Genomic DNA, 19,660 nt, shown 5'->3' with positions numbered 1-19,660 from the left:
AGAGAATCCCGCACATGCGCAGAAGCTTTGGCTCGAGCTGTTGGGAAAAGGGTTCCAGACAACTCGGATCCGCAGCCAATCCGTATAATATAATGGGCATTTGTCCTACTTCCCCCACGTGACAACAATTAAACTACACTCGCACAAAGACGGAGCTTCAGTAAAATGTGGTCTTTAACAATTGGAAAATGTATAGAATATTAGTAAACAGTCACCTGAAATTCTGCCAGACAAGCAACCTACTGGGGGGGGGGGGACAAGGCAATGGGTTAGAGGGGTTTTATGAGGGTATCACTGGAAGCGGGCATGTACACTACTCCTCTGGGGTGGCCGGGGCCGGCTTGGGCCTAGCCTACTGTGCCTGCTGCTGTTGGTGGTGGTGGCAGAGCTGCTGGGAGTAAAGGTCCTCCGGGGACTGTTGGAGCGAACCATTGAGAAAAGCTCAGCATTGCATGTAGATAGGTTTGGCTGCTAGGCTGAAGTAGCAAGGACATGCACATTAAGAGAAGATGATATCCAGGCCATATGACACCCAGACCATACTCTATTTTTGTAGGAATACATTAACCAAGACCATACGTGCATTCATGACAGCTGAACGTGCTGTGGTCAGCAGGATACAGGAAGAAAGATGTAGGCAAGATAACTGATGACTAACACGTAAAACATAAGCATGCAGTACATACATTATTTTTAGAACATGGAAAGAGTTCTGCCATCGTTGTAGCCAAAAGCAGATACTAAGGGGGAGTGGCTTTGTTTGCATATGTGATGTGCACAGGTGCTGTGTATGTATAAATGCAGAGAAAGTGTTAAGAAGCGGCGGCTATTCCGCGGACCCAACTTGTATTAAAGTCTACATTGAATTCAAAAGTTCTTCTGAGTGTATTATATTTCTATAGACAGTATTATATTTCTGAAACAATTATCTACGACAGGACTTGACCGACTTGACTCCATGCAGATCTCGTCCACCACTGAGGCCTCCAAGTTAACCGTGTGGCTGCCCAGGATGGAAAAGATGAGCAGCAACTAGGTGCTGAAGTAGTCGTTGTGGGGCTCCACACGCTGCTCAATTTCATTGGTCTTGCTGACCAGTGGAATCTAACAGGAAATTAAATATGCTAACCATTGGTAGTTGTACTATTTTTTCTTTAAATTAAGATAAAAGTTCTAAAACCATAGTAGCTAGAGACATTGTAACAGTATAGGAGTACAGCCTCAACAACTTACAACATCAGCCCATTACGGTATACTGTATATAACCATTGCAATATTCATTACTAGGGCAGGGGGTGGGATAGCTGCAGAGTCACCTAGTATTCCAGCCCACCAGTCTTGGTCTGGAGAGCGGAGCTGACGTTGAGGCAGACAGACTGAATCTTGCCGAACAATCCGGGGGTAGAGCCATGCTGCACCACGCCCTCCACCTTCAGAGGCAGCTGTTGGTTGTTCTGCACCGGGATTGGCTCGGTTGGGGTCCGAGGAGATGGGGAGAGAGCAAGCTGGAAAAGAAAAAAATGTACAATAAGTCTGGATCAATTTCAATAAATAATTTAGATGCAAAATACCACTTCTAAAAGGTAATTCCATATATGATATACATTTTACAGCGTACCAAATACCAATGCATCAAACGGCCCCTAAAGCAAGAACTGAGCTCCAGTAGTGTATACCCAAAAGTATTTCCATTGCTTTAGTTAGTTCCCTTAAAATACTGGTTGACTGGAGGTTCTGGAAGAAGTACCTCTGGAAGGACAGTGCAACATTAAGCAGAGATATGACCGCGTCACATCAAATGACTGCACACGGACTATAAGCAGGTGGCCAGTCACTGACCGCCAGGGAGGTGATGCCCTTCTGGTAAGAGCGCAGGGCCTCGGTGATGGCCGCCATAGCTACACTGGAGTCTCTGTCCTCCAGGCCGCTAAGACACAGCACGGCCTGGGAGAACTCCTTTAGACCGTTGAGCCAGAAGTAGAAATGCTCAGAGGAAACATGCGTCTGCAGACTCTGGTACAGCTTGCTGGAGAACTCATGGCAACCCTACAGAGAACAGAGAGGGCCAGACAGGTCAGAACAGACACATCAGGACAGTAGGGTGGAAATACTGCTACACTGATATCTAAGGCATCAGCATCAGTAACTAATGACTAAGGCTTGAATACTAACTTGAGTTTTCACGGAAGTCTGCCAATGACATCAATGCATAATTTATGCAAGTGTCAAGTTTAGCATGCACATTTAGGATTCCACCCTAAATGAGGGCAACAAAGATCTTATCTATAAATACAGTATAGGTCTAATCTTTCCTCTTTACTTACTTCACCGAGAGAGGACTACAAGAGCCTCCTTAACATCACTCACTATATTAGGTTAATTTGACAGGGACAATAATTAACATTCCTGTAAATGTCCAGATTTAATGAGTCTTGACTTCCCACAGACTAGAAACTCACCATGCGCGAGGTCTGCCAACCGATGGCCATGTTCTCCAGCTGCTGCTTGATCACCGTCTTCACCTCCGCCGACAGGGACGACTGGCTAGCCACAAACACCACAGTCGCCAGGGAAAGGTGACACATGCCAGATGTTAGTATCTAGTAGGTGATGATTGGAGAACAGCTTTGGAAACAACTTGAATAGACTTCACACACAAAATTTATCAGAGACCATTATGACATATGAGAACAAATCAGTGCTCACTTCTTAGCTTCCTATTAACCCTTTACACTCGTGGGAATTTGCCTAAAATTAAATGTTTCAATTTCAATATACTTTTATGACTCAAAGAAGAGTCTTCAACTATAAGGTGCTTTTTTGAGCTCTCCTAGCTGTGTCTTGGAGGAAAGAGAGCAAGCGCACTTGTAGTTGTTTTGAACACAACCCTGCATCCCTGCCATCACACAATTACTGTTGTTGTTTACGAATCCAAAAACGGTCCATTATAAAATCGCAATCTAGGTCAGGTAGGCATTATTTGAAAGCTTTTTATATTGCCAACATAACTAGCTAAGTTCTAAAATACAATATTCCAGTGTTAGGCTTTAAAAATGCAATTCAGGGAAACAGACCGGAATTTCGATGCGCATAGAAAGGAGTCATAAGTACGTTCATGTGTGTGTGCCGCCACTAATTTTCTTCACAGTAGACAAACATAGGCTCATTCTATTGAGAACAACCCAGGGTATGACAGTATGTCATCTTGTAACTGTACATCAAATATAGGCTCATTCTATTCAGAACAACCCAGAGTATGACAGTATGTCATCTTGTAACCCTCCATCAACATAGTGATCATAAACGTTGACACTGTATATTATATGACTTTTATAATATGGAAATGTGAAGTGCATATTTGGACTCACGGGTGTTTGGCTTGCTTGTATGACATCAAAGCAGTATTTATTATAATCCTCAATATCTCATCTATTAAAATATATCAAGTCATCTTAATTTACAACATTTCCCTCACTCAGACAACAAAACGTGCAGAAGTTGCCCAATTAGCATTTTTTTTTCAAATTCAATTTAAATACTACACTTTTACTTGTCCCCTTAGGGCAATAACAGTTAGTATTAGTGCTTTGTGTATCTCTCAGCAGGAGCACCTGCAGCTTGTCGGTGAAAGAGTGAATGGCCACCCGGTAGAAGTCCACCAGATCCCCCAGCATGCCCTATCCCAGCACGGGCAGCTGGGTGGCGATGGCCGCCCAGGCGTGGCATATCAGCACGTTTGAGGGGTCGCAGGCCGAGTGCAGCTGGGGGCGACTCTTCAGCAGCTGGACCAATGAGGTGAGAGCCATCTGGGTTGAGAGAGGGAGAGAGTAAAAAGTACACAATTACAACAAATGTGTTATAACTGTTTATTATAGATTTTATTGTAAACTATTGATAAACTAATAGCTAATCAACTACAGTTTACATGGCACTTTACATGACTACCAAGGAGGCCAAGCATCTTTTCCCCTCACTGTACAAGTACTGTATAGACACTTGGACCAGGGTGCTATTCACCTTGAGCGTGGCCTGAGTTCTGGGGCGGTCGTCCTGACTGCAGAGCACCAGCAGAGACTCCACCCCCATCACGGTGTCCTGCTCCAGATGCATCATGTCTGGGGAGGGAAATCAGGACAATACCGTTAATATAGATACCACTTTCATCCCTAAATAACACAGGCCAGGCAGAAACAACCATTACAAAAAAAAAACATTTTCTTGGCAAAGAACAAAACACTGCAGTTAATTAAATGGACGAGTGTTACTTTATTACAGACAATCCCTAATACTGTACTGGTATCTGTGAAGATCTGTGAAGACCTTGGAGTGCACCAAACCCATTTTAACATGAATTAGTCCACTAATGGAAGTTTTTCTTATGTAGAACCTATTTTGGATGGCTGTGAAGTGTGAAGACCTGTGATGGTCAGGTAGCTAATTAAAGATGAGTGAGAGGACATCTCATCCTACTACCCTATACACACACCTTTCTCTGGATAGGAAATGGCGATGTTGGCGGGCACAGTGACTCCATAGGCAGAGAAGGCCAGGTTGCTGTGGTAACAGCATTCCTGCGCTAGCTTAACAAGGTCAATGAGCCGAGAAGGGGTGAAAGCATCACCTGAGAAACAGAAAGAAGGAATGTTTTGGAAAGTTTTGAACCCAACTTCAGTAATTGACTGAATGTCACAAAGCCCCAAAACAGCAGGGCTGGTAATCACAAAGAGTCTTCGAGTAGGTGTGCTGGTAAAGGATCAGTTTTGTTAGGTAATAACTCCTACTCTGTGAAGCTTTTTGAATACGTTGTTGAATATGTAGTAAATATATATTTTTTAATGATTTACATGAAAGTCAGTTTGAGAATAGCTACAGTATGTAAGCAAGGTAATGCATTTCAAGGAAAATAAATTAACACAGTATTATGAAAACATGGATTATCCTCATATAATAACCAATGAAAGATAATTCACCACTCGCTGTTGGATTATGGAGTAGGGAATTTGCAGGTATGTGTGGGACACAAGACCCCACCTGAGTGTTTTCTCTGTTCCAGAGATAGGTGGCCTTTTTAGCCAGGAGCTTCAAGTCCTGGATGGCCAGTCTCTTGACTGTATTCCTAGGGTCCTCCTTCATGTACTGGAGAAACAGCTGTAACTTCAGATAGACAGAGAGAACAGACTATACATTAAACATTATTCAAAGCCTCCTACTGATCTCACAGAAACTTAATCTAAGGAAAGGAGTTTAGATGTTCTGGCCTGGGTGGGTGCTACAGCATGTTCTCCACTTTTGCTAAGCTATGCTGTCTTGGGACTTCAAGTGCATATAATAAACAGGTCATTTGTCACTCAAATTCTGTACTTGGACATCTGTTTGTCTGTTTTGAATTAGATGTACTCTGTCTGCTGCGGTGATAGGTGTCATGCCAAATAGCATCCAGCTGCCAAAAACTAAATTTGAATTGTGAGACTAATGATGACCAATCTTGCAAATCTGAAACACAGCTACTGTGTGGAATGTGGACTAAACCACCATCATAATAATCAAGCTCTAATGGAAAGTCAAAGAGAGCAGCATGCCATGATACCTGAGCATGATTGCTCTGGTCACAGGGTCGTTGCTGTGGACCGAGGTAAAGTCAAATTCAGGTTGGATAGTCGACGGATATTTGTCTGTAGTTTTCCATACGTCCACCAACAGCAGTTACGGACCGTCAACATAGTGACAAATGTAATTTTTCAAATTTCAATAGCTCTTTAAGCATTACTCCTAAAACGTTGAAAATTGGCTGTTGCTAACCCGATGGCATAGACACACACATTGCACTCACTTATTTTGTCGGTTTACATCTCACACCATTTTAAATTATTTATTTACATTTCTGAAATTCAATAGCGTCTTGTTCATGTGACCCATACACCTCAAACATGGTTCATAGTGTACACTCTGTGGGCCAACACATTGCACACCCTTTTGTTTGTCCATTTGCATCTCATGAGATTTTATGAGAATTTTTAAAAGATTAAAATTTCAATAGCTCCTTAGTCTTATGACCTACAACCCTCAAACTACTTTCAGAAAATCCACTGAGTAGCCTTATATGTAGCACAACCTATTGTTTGTCCATTTTAATTTCACACGTTTTAACATTCATTTTTAATGTTTCGAATTTCAATAGCTTGTGTGACCAACCTACAACCCTCAAACTATTGTCAGAATATCCCCTGACAAGCCTTATATATTGCACACCCTTTTGTTTGTCCATTTTAATCTCACGCAATTTTACATACATTTTTCAAACTTTCTCATTTCAATAGCTCCTTGGTCATGTGACCTACTGACCCCAAACAAGGTTCAGAACGTCCACTTCTATGTTGCACACCCTTTTGTTTGTCCATTTTCATCTCACAAGATTTTACATTAATTGCCTGCTCTGCTCCCCTGAAGGACAGTGTCACTCACACACCTATTCACTTGGGCCTTCTCCCTGGGGCCTTCCTGTACTCCAGGCAGGCCCCATTGACCTGGTGACCTCTGACTCCATGCCTCTACTTCCAGACCGACTGCTCTATCCCTGGGCCTGAGAGCGTATACTCCCTGGAACTACAGACCTCCAGACCTACTCTCCCTACCCGGTCAACACCCCTCTTACTGGGCATCACCCATCACCAAGTCTCAGCCATCTCTATAACTTGCCCACCAGCGGAACCGGGGCATCCACACTTAAGCACCCCTCCCCGGACTGGGAGTGTCTGAATGTAGCTAGCTAGTTTTAGTTTTTTTTATCACTGTGACGAATAGCAAACAAGCTAGCTTGTCATTTTAATTGTAGTAGCTAGCTTAGTAAGCTAGTTGCTTGATGACTGGTTAACTGTACACACCTTTGTCCAACTCCATGAAAGCTGAATTTGTATCAAATGATTGTTCCCCATAACCAGCCTCTGACAAGAATGGACGTGCAGTTAAAAGCGACATTGCTTATATTTGAGATTTCACGTGAAATAACTTTATATTCTCTTCAACGGTATCAATTTAGCATGTTTTTTAAATCTTTTTTATTAATATCAAATCAACACATAAAGCACATGAGGGAACACAAGAATACATAAATTACAAACAATAGACAATCAAGCTAGGGGGTACAATATCACATTACAATTACACAAGGACCTTAAGGGACATGCATATAATTACAATTCTAACAGCTTTTTTGTTAGTAGAGCATTTAACCGTCTTAAAATACAGTTCCATTTCTTTTTGTTGGGTACGAAAATGTGGTTTTCTGTTTGTAAATTTACATTTGTGTATATGAAATTTGGCCAAAAGAATAATGAAATTAATTACATAAAAATTATTCCGCTTATTTCTATTGTATGTAAAGAATCCAAACAGTACATCTCTCCACAATAGTGTAAAATCTTCATAAATGTGTTCAATTATAAACCTACTGATGTCTTGCCACAGTTTTCTTACATGCATACAATGCCAAAAAATATGCACAACTGTTTCTGGGTGGTCATTACAAAAGGAGCAATTTGAGTTGATGTTTTCCTTAAACGTCTTCATATAGTGGTTGGCAGGATAATATTTATGAATAATTTTAAAGGAAACTTCCTTAATTTTGTTAACAAGTAGGCATGTATGTGGCAACATCCAAACTTTTTCCCAACAGATATTATCAATAAATCCATTCCAATAAGGCATGACATAAGGTATAACATCCTGCTGATCAATTTAGCATGTTTCATTCCGCACAAAGGTAGAAAGTGACGTGATACAGGAAGTGTCAGCTTTCCAACCAATCAGCGAGTGTGATGTAGGTTTCGCGGGGGATTTGTGTTATATTTATGTTACTTAACAACAACAAAATATATATATATATATATGTGTATGTTACTTCAGTACGCGCGAATGGGGAGCCACGAACTGATGACCACCGCACAGAAATCCATTAAAAAAAATCGAAATATTAGAAAAATCGTCTCGCTTCAGAAATGCTTTTTCGCTCCATTGTCGACAGAGGAGTCCGTAGACGGAGGTGCAATGGTAACAATGTCAACTTATAGTGATCCAGACAGTATTCCGTCTGGTTTGACTCTTATTAACGTTAACTAGCTATAACTTTAGTTAACCTAAGTAAGCTAGCCGTCTACTTCAGCGTTGTTGGCTACTAGGCTGGCCATTGTGTGTCGACTATAGCTAGTTCAATCTACTCAGTCGATTGATGACTCGTTCATTTAAAAAAAAAAACAATATTATCCTGATCATGTTACTATCTTATTTATACTCGATGCCATATTTTAATTGAATATATGTGTCTTGTTAATTGTTGTTGTGGGAAGTACTGGTAGCTAGCTCTACCTAATGACTAACGTGTAAGCCAAGGAAGGACCTACTCAGGCCGGACGGGGTTTAGGGTGGCTCTCCATACAGTATTACACTGCATGTTCCTGAGTGGCTATTTGTTTAATTCCCAACAGACCTCAACCCAAAATACAATTTGTCCTCTCTGCTGGACTGCTACCAGTGTACCCGTCATGATGAACACATCACATACGGGAATCTGGGGGTCGCCTTCGCTACAGGTAATATAATAAATATTGTACTCAGTCTTTGAGGGGCGACAACTATAAATCACTGTCCTGATTTCGTTATTTATTTGATTTATTTATTTATTTGTACTGCTTATTTTCCTGGCGATTTCAGCCCCGGGGCTGCAGGGCGTCCTTGCAGTGGCCAGTGAGGAGGGAGTCCTGAGGCTGTACAACACAGAGAACCGACAGAGTCCACTGCTGAAAGGTATGTTATGCCTGAGTGACAGAATCACACCACCAACAGAGTAACTCTAGTACCTTGTTTATTCGGCTCAGACAACAGATTGTATGATCATGATGCTCCCTTATGATGCAGACCTCCTAGGAAGGTTGTGAGGCACACCACTAGTTGTGTGACTAGCCAATAGTTGTCGCAGCTGTCTGAATCACCAGTCTGGCTTGTTTTGTTGATGGACCATGAAATATCATCAGAGGCCAATTGAGGTACAAACTTAATGTATTCTATTCCACAGAATGGTTGGCACATGATAATGCTATCTGTGACCTTGCTTGGGTGCCAGGGGAGGCTAGCTTGGTGAGTAGAAGTTTTTCCTGGTTGTTTCACACAATGATCAGACTAGTATTTTTTTATAGACATTTTGTAGGACACGTGATAAAATAATGTTTGTATTTTCACCATCAGGTGACTGCGTCAGGTGATCAGATGGCCAAGCTGTGGGATGTGACAGCAGGGGAGCTCCTTGGTAGCTTCAAGGGGCACCAGTGCAGCCTCAAGTCTGTTGCATTCACACAGCAGGAGAAAGGTACATTTCTAATCAATTCTATATAACTTTATTGCCCCAGAGTGGCAGCGCATGATACGTTGTAGACATTCTTCCTGAATGCAGAGACACTGCTTGCTCCATGCTCCAGCCATGCCACAAATATTTGATTAGTCGTAGGCATCATCACTGACCAGCTTCACAGCTCAGCTACTGAAAACAAAGCTCTTCTTAAACGACTGCTGCAGAGTTTCTGTTTTACCCCAGGAGACCCCGTGCTTTTTAGGCCAAATACACACTTAGTTTTTTGTGTCCGGACACTTCTTCATGAGTAACCATGGTAACCGTCCACTCTGGCTTCTCTCTTCTCACACAGCTGTGTTCTGTACTGGGGGCCGAGATGGGAATATTATGGTCTGGGACACAAGGTGCAGCAAAAAAGGTAAGGCCAGATATAAAAGTGATTCGGATATTCTTTAGTGTAAACAATGTTTGAGTTTTTCAGTGAGTAATCTTGAAACCCGGAACTAAAATCTTGGGTTATTGCATCAGATGCTTGATTAAGTTCCGCTGGGACACGTGTTAGAAAATATACTATAACGTGGAGCGATAGCAGGCCGGTAGCTCCACTCCCCTCTCTCTGCAAGTTGGCCAAATTTCCCCTTTCCGAAATTCGAAAAGAGGCGTACACCTGTCCAAATGATCAGTTACAAATAAAATAATGAAAAAATCAAAGTACCTTGTTAGTCATCGCTTCCTACAGTTTGTTGGCAGACGCTACTATACCAGTTATGTTATGTAGTCTGTCCAAAAGAGATTATTCGGTGAGTAATGGAGTTTGTTTTTCCCTCAGATGGCTTCTACAGGCAGGTAAAGCAGATCAGTGGAGCTCACAATAAGATGGACAGAAACACACTCTCTAAGACAAAGAAGAAACGCCCCGGCACACGCGGCATGGACCCCTTTGTGGTGAGTGGTAATACCCTAATACCCTTAACTGACTCGGTGTCAGCTTTGTTTTTAATGTTGAATAGTGGACTGGGATAACTGATTGTCTCCATCTCTCTTGTAGGACTCCCAGCAAAGTGTCACGGTGGTTCTGTTCCAGGATGAACACACACTAATCTCCTCAGGTGCTGTTGATGGGTAAGAATAATCTAATAACACAGGACCATATTCATTGAGACACACCGTAACATAATGTTTTACAACGGGAAACTAAAGCAAGCATTTCGTATTAGACAAATTCAGATGGTACCACCCTGTTTCCTTGCTTTTTTTGCAAACTGAACATGACCAGATGTCGTAAGGATGTATGTGAAGCCTGCATCACGCAGAATGATCCTGACATTAATTGTGACGTATTTATCCTCCTAAACAGGATAATCAAGATGTGGGACCTCCGGAAAAACTACACAGCGTACCACCATGACCCCATCTCACTCCAGGTGTACCCGTACCCAGGGACTAGCACACGGAAGCTAGGTGGGTTTTCTCAAACATGGCTATGGCCTAATTTGAAATCTTCAAAATTGCATCTTCCCTATGTTGAATTAGGCTAATAATTTGTCAGATCTCACTGGATTGGTAAAAGTTCTTTGGTGTCTGGAACTCCTACTTTCACCTCGCCAACAGTATCAGATCAGTGATTACTTCAAGGAATGAAGGAAACATTTGACAAGTATTCAAATAGGGCCTAGGTTGAGACAATTTTTGGGGTTTCCCAGTGTAGAACCTAGCCTATGTTGTTTCTGTGACAGGTTACTCAGGGCTGGTGTTGGACTCCACTGGCTCCAACCTGTTCTCCAACTGCACTGACAACAACATCTACATGTTCAATGTCAGCGGGCTGAAAACCACTCCAGGTAAACAAATGCTCCATAAAAAGCTAATTCTATGTTATTATGTTTCTATGGCTACATCCATCAGAAGCATGTCTGCATTCAGCCCATGACTTTGTTTTATAGCAAGTTAGTTACCACCCATTCACATTCAGCTCCAGCACGCCATTGTTTCAATCTGCCAGTACCACTTTTTACCACCAGATGGGGCTGCACACTACTTCTGTTCAGTTGAGGCTATTTGATGTATGGGAAGCTGTCTGTCAGTTTGGCAAAAAGGCAATACTTTGGGAAGATTAATTTTCTTAAATAGCTAGTTGTACAGCATGGGGTTGCCAACCTTTTCAAAATGTTGTGTGTAATTCCCCTTTTATTCTGGATGTGGCTGTTTTAATTGCACATTTAGCAAGTGAGGAATGTGCTGGTCTAGCGATGGTTCTGTACTGCTCATTTCATGGCAAAGTTAGAAAATAATAGATAATGATATACCTCTGCCAGGTAAGCCTATTTTTCAGTTAACATTTTAATTGAGAAGATTTTGGGGATAGTATTTCTGTCAACCCACAAGATGGTTGTCACATCCACTGGCTGGCTACGCATGGAGTGCAAGACAAACGAGCGCACCACATAGACAGACAGGGACAATACTACTGGAAATTAATGATTGTGTTTGGCTTTTTAAACCAATATTGACAAAGTAAGTGTGGGATAATGTCAATGTTGCGTTGATTAGATATTAGCTGGGAGCTAATGGTGTCTGATATTTGTGAGATTTATTTATGACAGTTTGTGATGGAACACCTGAAAATTGCATGTACTTTCAGAATTGTTTGCTGACCATCGACCTGTTGGAGACCCCTGTTGTACAGCATGACCCCTGTTGTACAGCATGACCCCTGTTGTACAGCATGACCCCTGTTGTACAGCATGACCCCTGTTGTACAGCATGACCCCTGTTGTACAGCATGACCCCTGTTGTACAGCATGACCCCTGTTGTACAGCATGACCCCTGTTGTACAGCCACATAATGAATTTGGCTAGTGTCATTCATGTGCCTGACACGTATCATAATAAATTGTCTTTACAATAGCCCAGAGGTTGTTGAATGGCTGAGTGGGTACCTCCGTGTACAAGAGACTGTCTGACTGAAAGATGAGAAATAACTCTGTGTTGTTAATGAGTCATCAAAGTCTGGGTTGTGTTCATTGGGACATGCAACAGAAAACAATTCAGGTTGCAATGGAAAGAGAAAATTAGCTGTTCTTATTGGACAAGTCCAGGTAGTCCCTCCCTGTTTTACTCAATTCCCCTTTGGTGCTTAATGAACTGATCGTTTGTGTGAATGTATTGATATTTAATTCTGTCCTTGATGTTCTTGTCTATTAATGTTCTGTATTATTTCATGTTTTGTGCGGACCCCAGCTGCTGCTTTTGCAACAGCTAATAAGTAATCCTAATAAATACCAAATACGGCCCTGGTATTGTTTGCAACCACTATTCCTTAGGAATTAGCCAAGAATGTGGCCCAGGGGGCTTTGACCTACCATGTGACCAGTCTCTTGACCAATCAAGAAGTAATATATGGAGAGCCTCTTCAGGATCCTATTTGTTGACCACTTTGTGTATTCGCACTGTGTACTCTGAACAACTGAAATGTTGTTCTGGTGGTTTCAATGTCTAGTTCTGTGCAGGTTATTCCTGATGTTCATGTCTTTCTATTGCAGTGGCAGTCTTCGGTGGTCACCTCAACTCCTCGTTTTACGTGAAGTCCACTGTTAGCCCCGACAACCAGTTCCTGGCTAGTGGCTCAAGTGACCATCATGCGTACATCTGGAAGGTGAGCTGCCATTTTGATTTGACCAATCCAGTGAAAACCTTTGAAAGGCAGACTGATAGACGATGGCTGACAAATCAACATGCTTTGACTATTCTATCCATGCATTTATTAGTGTCTTACCAACTTATATTTCGATTTCAGATCTCCGACCCAAAACACCCTCCCATGATGCTTCAGGGCCACAGCCAGCAAGTAACCTCCATAGCATGGTGCCCCACAGATTTCACAAAGGTGAGATCCAAGATTTGGTCAATTTTTCAGATTAGTTTGAGAACACTCATCCTACAGCAGCCAGGAAAGATACCCTTTAAGCTGCCTTTATATCCGTTCTGTGTCCCTGGAGAAAATGTTTTGTTTGATCTGCTCATTCTAAATATTATTATTTTGCCATAAAACAGAATTGTGGTCTGGAGGTGGAGGTGCAGGTGCAGGTTGGTAACCTGGGTAGACCAGACTAAAAGCTGTGTTCACCATTGAAACAATGATGAGTGCAGCATTCAGTCTGGTTTAACCAGGCTAGGAGAAGTGCAGGTTGGGGCCCTGTGTAATCTCATGTTCTGTCTTGGCAGATTGCTTCCTGCTCTGATGACAACACCATACGGATCTGGCGTCTGGACCGGGGTACAGATGGAGCAAAGTCTTCTGTCGGAGAGGCCAATCTGGTGGGCTGGGCATGTCCTAAACCTGCCACCACCATGCCCAGTCCAAGTGAGTACCACTACTGCTGCTATCTATCAGTAGAGAGGGGGTCCATTAAATGTTATACATTCCAGTCAATTAAAGAATTGGATAGTACATGGTTCATCATTACTAAAATGGCAGTATCTAAAATTCCATATCCATTGCTGTGGTTACATCCTCAAATGCTTTTACTGGTCTGTATAGCCTGTATATTTCCAAGCATAACAAATATGACTATCTCCAATGATTCTTGAACAAGCTGAACTCTTGATTGAAACTAAAACTCTGTTTCTCTCTCAGTGCCTTTGAACCAGGCGGAGTGCACCCCAGCCAAGAGTCCCTGGCCAAGGCATCTGGGGGCCCTGGCCTCCCCCCAGCCTGCTGCCTGTGCCCCCAGAGGAGCAGACCTGCCTCTCGCCTCATGCACCACCGCCGCCTCCCCCCTTCGGGCCCAGGGCTCCAGGGCCACCCTCATGCGTCAGAAAACGCCCTCCATCAGCAACTGGTTTGCCCGGACTCCCGGGGAACAGATCACCCCTCCTCTCCGCAAGGTGCTTAGCCCCTGTCCCATCCCTACCCTTTCCTCGGAGAGGACGGCCAAGCGCCGGCTGGAGAATGTTGACAGTGGGGCGGCAGGGGGCTGTGAAGGTTCAGGGGAGTGTGACTGCATCACAGGGCTCTACCCCGCAGCCAAGAGGAGCCGAGGACTAGCAGGAGTGTGCTGCCCTAGCCAGGAGCCACCTCATGCGGCCACAGAGAGGAGCGAGGCCTGGGGAAAAGCAGACCTCCAAGTAGAAGACCAGAGGCCTGTCCCAGACACACAGGCTGACAAGGAGAAGAGCTCTCCAAAAGGGGCAGACTGGTTGTCAGCAATGAGCCAGAAGCTGAGGAAAGGTGTGGTAAAACCCAGCAGCACTCCCAGAAGCACCAGTGCCCCCAAGAGGCAAGATGGCAGGATACCGACCTCACCAGTATACACAAGATCCTAAAATTACAAGTTGACCAGAAATGTATGAAGTCTATTGATGTTCTTAACAGGATTTGCGCCATCTCTTGGACGTGTTTTTCATAATGTGATAACACATGGTGTTCAAAATGTAGAAAAAACATTGATGTCTCTTACTGCATAACCAGGAACCTGTTATCATTTACCTTTCTGCTGTTCCCTCCTTCTCCCAGGCAATGTCCTCTCCCTCCTGGGCAATGCGCTCACTGAAATCCATTAAGAAAATATCTTCCGAGTTCCAGCGAAGGACTTGGGAGTGATCAGCTTGGAATAAAATGGTTTTCTCCGTGCTGATTCAGAGACAATATTTATATTTGTAATAAAATATATATTTCCTATATTTGTATTTTAATTTGGATCACTGTTCAACATAGAGAAATCTTTTTAAAGATATGAGGGTTGATTCTTAACCTTAATATACCCAATATTGCACCCATTTGAGAATCCTTACAATGAGTTTTCCACTCAACATAGAAGACAAACTTACAAGAGATTCCTGTTCTCACGTTTTTATTTTGTACATTACCTTTTGTATACAATGATCCGCTTCCCCTCCACCAATCTTAACCATTAAATGTGTCTAGGGGCAACTTCACCCTAAGTTTGAATTCCAGTCTTGGTTCCCCATTCTGAATAATTAGCTGTGTCACTACCATATCACACTATAAGTCATGAGTATTCAAAGGCCACGAGACTAAAATTACCATTAGTAAAGTCTGTCAGATTTCCCTACAAAATATTTAGATGATAATGCAGCAAGCAAGTCCCTAGACATGACAATACTTATAAAAGTAGATTAAAACCAAACTTTGGGTGAGTTAGTAGTGTTGTTAGTACTACATTATAACAGTTCACAGCCCATGCAATGCTGTTCAAAGGTTTCTGACACTGGTCTCCAACCTGTTTTTCCAGTATACTTTCCACTTCTGTTGTTGTAATGTGTTTGCACTGTGTTAATCCTGTCTTCACATAGACACATTTTTACTGAAATGAGACTAAGAATGCATGATAGTTTGTAGTCCTGTCAACCTGCAACATTCTTTTGTGTCTGTCTGAAACATGGATGTCTGGTGTCTGAGCTAGTGCCTCCATCATGAGAACATTTTCTTCTGCTCTCTGCATGTGATCACATGTGCAAAGGTTAGCATGCTACTAGTGCTGGGGGCTTACATTCAGAGGATCACATGATTGTGGGGTCAAACAATCTTTTTAACCTCACACCCACCACACTGTTGGATCTCTGCTGCAAATATAGGAGACATTAATTGGATGTTAATGTATCCTCTGATGGATAAATATATCAAAAGAAGCACTCGCCTGAAATGACAATGTTGACATTTTTCGTTTATATGGACACAGTATCCTGCCTATTTATAAACCTTTCCAGTTGCCAATTTACTATGATTTGTTTTCTGTGCATATTGTCACATGGTTTAGAGCCCGGTCTTCAATTGGTTTAAAAAAAGACACGAGCATGCCTGTTTCAACATTTTGGTTGGACACTGCAGTTGTCTGTCAAAGACGTAAACTTTTGTCACAAATGCAACCCGACAACGATGTACTCATAAAGCTGTTAATGTTTGCACTGAGTTTGCAGTGTGGCAGCTTTTTACATGGAATTGTATAATCTAATAAATCGAAAAAGTTATTATTGACGTCCGAGCACAAGTAAAAAGTGATTATCGGTGTGTTCAGTGCAACTCGATATTTCCGACTAAATGGACACGGGAAAGTACTGAACATGACTCCATTGGCGCCGTGGTTCTTCCGATATACGAACGTTGCTGAGTAGTTCGAGGTTGCCAGACTTCATTCGTCCAGACTGTTTTTCATTTTGACAAAGCCAACTACTGCTAGAAGACACGGAATACAATATTTATTTTTCTTGTGGAAAATAGTATGAATTTCATCATGACAGTTCGCTTTAAATTGTAAATGTTCATATTATCTAGGTAACGGTACGTTTTAACGAAGCAGCTAGCCAGATAGCTAACGTTATCCAAGCAGCCAGCTGGCTAGCATTAGCATTTTTTGTCATTTAAAAAGCTAGCACTGACAGCTAGTCTTATGCTAGTTAGCATAGGTGTTCTCTCTGAAGTAGCTAACGTTAGCCGGTTAGCGATACAAATGACAATTATAGCAACAGGTTGCTATATTGCAGAAATTACAATTTAAATATACACAGCAATTTAGTTAAGCAGTGTTTCTGCTGTCAGTCTATTAGCTAACGTTTACCTAGATACGTTTTCTCAAATCTGTCATGAGTTGGCTGGCTTGTTGATACGCGTAGCGTTAGCTAACGCTAGCTAGTCTTCTAAACAGCTCGCTGGACTCAACAAGCGGGACGAAAATGCGGGCTTTACATGGAAACTGATTAACTAGCAAGCTTCAGTGGATCAAACAAGCAGAAGGTGTTTTTCAAAGTTTGCTGCCTACGCCATTTCAAGTTGCAGAAGATTTTGATGCTTCTGAACTGGGAGACATAGACCACTTGTGGGAAACCCTAAATCTATCGTTGGTGCACATGTCCAAAAATAATTTTACGATACAGTTGATGCTTCAAAATGTCGGCTATCTCTGCGTCTGAGAAAGTGGACGGGTTCACGCGAAAATCAATGAGGAAGGCCCAGAAACAGAAGAAATCTCAAGGGTCGTCCCAGTTCCGAACTCAAACTTTTACCGAGCTTTCACCCTTGCCGCAGCTCAAAGGTAAGAAAATAAAAAATGCTGCCTGAAATAGTCTCAAGTGAAAGGGTGGCGGTGTTTACACTTCCCGTTTACTCTAGCAAACGTTATCAATACCTGACGTAGTTGGACATTAACTATTTTCTACCAAGCTGTACAGAGATAAAATGTGTTGGTCAATGAAACGCGGAAGCTTTGGGTAGCTAATGACAGTTGCATTTTCAGCCTCTGTTCTTTGACACCCAGCTGTGATGTATGCTCACAGGGAGGACTGAAGTGCAATCCTGGCAAAGTAGGCTACATCGAGAGAATGAGAGATTGATCTAATTGCTGATACTTTTGTGTATATTGTGCACTGCCTACGTTTTAGCTGGTGTGAAATCTCCGTCACTGCCTGTCAATTTCTCCACTCAGAAATAGCACCTTTGTTATTTATGCATGGTAATTGCTCTTGACAGCTATATATTTTGTACAGTCCTACTAGTCACGACGCATCTGGATAGTTGTTGGTTATTTTCCTGTACAAGACATATGGGCCAAGGCCAGACACATGCATTAATTTATATTTTGAATCCATGAAAACTACAGAGCCCTCTAAACATCGGCCTACTACATTAACTTTATATTGTTTGTTTTGGTAAGGAGAAGCCTGCATATGAATTAAATGTTGCTTTCTGAGAATTTCATCCTAGCTGGAGAGTGATATTTTGTACACCTTGGCAGCCAGTAGAACTGTAATGTAGCCTATCTGATCTATACTGAACAAAAATATAAAAGCAACGTCTAAAACCAACGTGTAAAGTGTTGGTCCGCACAGCTATTGAAGCGGACTGAGACAACATTCCACAGGCAACTCTGTGAAGGAGCTGTCAATACTGGCCGGTTTTCTGATCCACACCCCTAGCTTTTTTAAGATGTCTGACCAACAGATACATATCTGTATTCCCAGTCCTGTTAAATCCAAGATTAAGGCCAAATGAATTTATTTCAATTGACTGATTTCCTTTATATGAACAAAAATATGTTGTGTTTATTTATGTTCAGTGTAGCTTCTGTCCTGGGCCCTGAATGTAGTGGCAGATTGCTAAATTACAGGTAGCCTTTGTTTTACTCAGAGGTTCTTCAATATGGAGTCTTGACATAGAACAGTGACATTGAAGAATGTTCACCTTACCTCATATCGTGCAACATTGCAAGTAGTTTCACTGGAGGGAATGGGAATTGTATGCTGCCAGTGCATTGTTACTGTTAAATCTGAGTCTGTTGCTATGCCCTGCCATATGCCCTGCAATTTTTGTTTTATAGGACATTTCAAGATGGATACTATAACAGTTGCCTCAAAATGAACATTTCCAAGGTCAAATTCCTCAATCCAAACTGTTGTCACACAGTGAAACCTATAGATAGGGATTACATTGCTTCATGCTCAGCAGTATTATTGGGATTGAGAGAGCGGTTCAGAATCCAAAACCACTTGGCACTTAAGTGCATACCTCCTTTTTATTCTTCATTCAGCAATTATGCCAAATTCATTCCTGGCCACACATACTGTATCTCAATCACATGTGTGAATTGAGCGCCAGTGTTGAACTTCTCCTAGTCAATCCACACTTTGCACGATCAAGAGCTTGGTTATTATCTGATGAACTCCTAGTGTGTGTGTGTGTGTGTGTGTGTGTGTGTGTGCGAGACAGTCCGCTATATCTGGGGCCTTGGATGGGGCAGTGAAGATGGGACTGAAAGCCTCACACTGTAGCCTAAATGAGGTGATTGTGGTGTGCGTTTTTAAAAAGCAGGGTTGCCACCCTAGTATCAGGATCCAGCCTGGGTAGTAATTGTTCATTCAACCATCATGAATTATTCCTGACGGGAGAATTGACTAGATAATCCAAACCAGGTCATTTGTACAGTTCATTAAAGGAAGTTGTTCCCCAAATGCAGCTACAAGGCATCTGTGTTACAATGACAATTTGATCTTTAATGTTTATGCAGAGTAATTTATTGAGCCCCAATAGAGAATTATGTGTCGCTGAAGCCTTTCTGGGAGAGAAATGTCAATGTATTCAGGAATATGAAAGAATGTATCTCCTTTCACCTTAAGAGTCCATATTGGAAACTCAAGAGTCACAATATCATCACGTCTACTGCATGGTATGAGGGAAGACTGCTGAAACTTAATTTGCTAAAGCAAAACCTCTTACTGACTTCAGCAGTCAAGTTCAGACAAGTTAGCCTGCCAACATGTTGAAATGACGAGGGGGAAAAGTGCAGACACTGAACCTTGGGCCTACAT

General features: G+C 42.2%; 3 protein-coding genes across 4 annotated transcripts in view; 2 read left to right on the top strand and 1 right to left on the bottom strand.

Moving 5' to 3' along the window:
* Positions 1–1,316: 1,316 nt before the first annotated feature.
* On the bottom strand, positions 1,317–5,133 carry ints7 (integrator complex subunit 7). Its single transcript, XM_052468964.1, is given in 7 exon segments — positions 1,317–1,505; positions 1,840–2,046; positions 2,460–2,577; positions 3,604–3,806; positions 4,018–4,115; positions 4,487–4,621; positions 5,022–5,133. Coding segments are annotated over 7 exon segments (1,062 nt in total).
* Positions 5,134–7,759: 2,626 nt separating this feature from the next.
* dtl (denticleless E3 ubiquitin protein ligase homolog (Drosophila)) lies at positions 7,760–15,022 on the top strand. 2 transcript variants are annotated; one of them, XM_035794555.2, is made up of 15 exons: positions 7,760–8,046; positions 8,481–8,585; positions 8,707–8,799; positions 9,068–9,129; positions 9,238–9,358; positions 9,693–9,758; positions 10,170–10,285; positions 10,389–10,462; positions 10,698–10,801; positions 11,077–11,181; positions 12,883–12,995; positions 13,137–13,226; positions 13,565–13,703; positions 13,977–14,570; positions 14,856–15,022. In XM_035794555.2, the coding sequence occupies exons 1-15, from the start codon at positions 7,995–7,997 to the stop codon at positions 14,900–14,902; spliced, it is 1,881 nt and encodes a 626-aa protein (XP_035650448.1). In that variant the 5' UTR covers positions 7,760–7,994; the 3' UTR covers positions 14,903–15,022. The 2 variants fall into 2 exon arrangements, with proteins under 2 accessions (XP_035650448.1, XP_035650447.1); XM_035794554.2 differs by lacking the exon at positions 14,856–15,022 and having other exon boundaries at positions 13,977–14,847.
* A 1,218-nt stretch (positions 15,023–16,240) lies between these two features.
* ppp2r5a (protein phosphatase 2, regulatory subunit B', alpha isoform) overlaps positions 16,241–19,660 on the top strand; it is an 81,405-nt gene continuing 77,985 nt past the window's right edge. The window contains exon 1 of the mRNA XM_035794556.2: positions 16,241–17,391. Coding sequence (XP_035650449.1) covers positions 17,247–17,391 — 145 coding nt within the window. The 5' untranslated portion in view covers positions 16,241–17,246. The remainder of the gene's footprint in view (positions 17,392–19,660) is intronic.

Source organism: Oncorhynchus keta, chromosome 19 (assembly GCF_023373465.1).
Source record: "Oncorhynchus keta strain PuntledgeMale-10-30-2019 chromosome 19, Oket_V2, whole genome shotgun sequence".
Taxonomy (NCBI): domain Eukaryota; kingdom Metazoa; phylum Chordata; class Actinopteri; order Salmoniformes; family Salmonidae; genus Oncorhynchus; species Oncorhynchus keta.
The sequence above is the reverse complement of the archived record's forward strand: the minus strand, read 5'-3'. Positions and strand labels throughout refer to the sequence as shown.

Excerpts from the sequence above, each read along its gene's own strand:
- dtl (XM_035794554.2), top strand. The coding sequence starts at position 7,995 with ATGCTTTTTCGCTCCATTGTCGACAGAGGAGTCCGTAGACGGAGGTGC. Across the intron at positions 10,802-11,076 it reads GACTAGCACACGGAAGCTAG|GTTACTCAGGGCTGGTGTTG; the intron begins GTGGGTTTTCTC and ends TTTCTGTGACAG. Across the intron at positions 11,182-12,882 it reads CGGGCTGAAAACCACTCCAG|TGGCAGTCTTCGGTGGTCAC; the intron begins GTAAACAAATGC and ends TTTCTATTGCAG.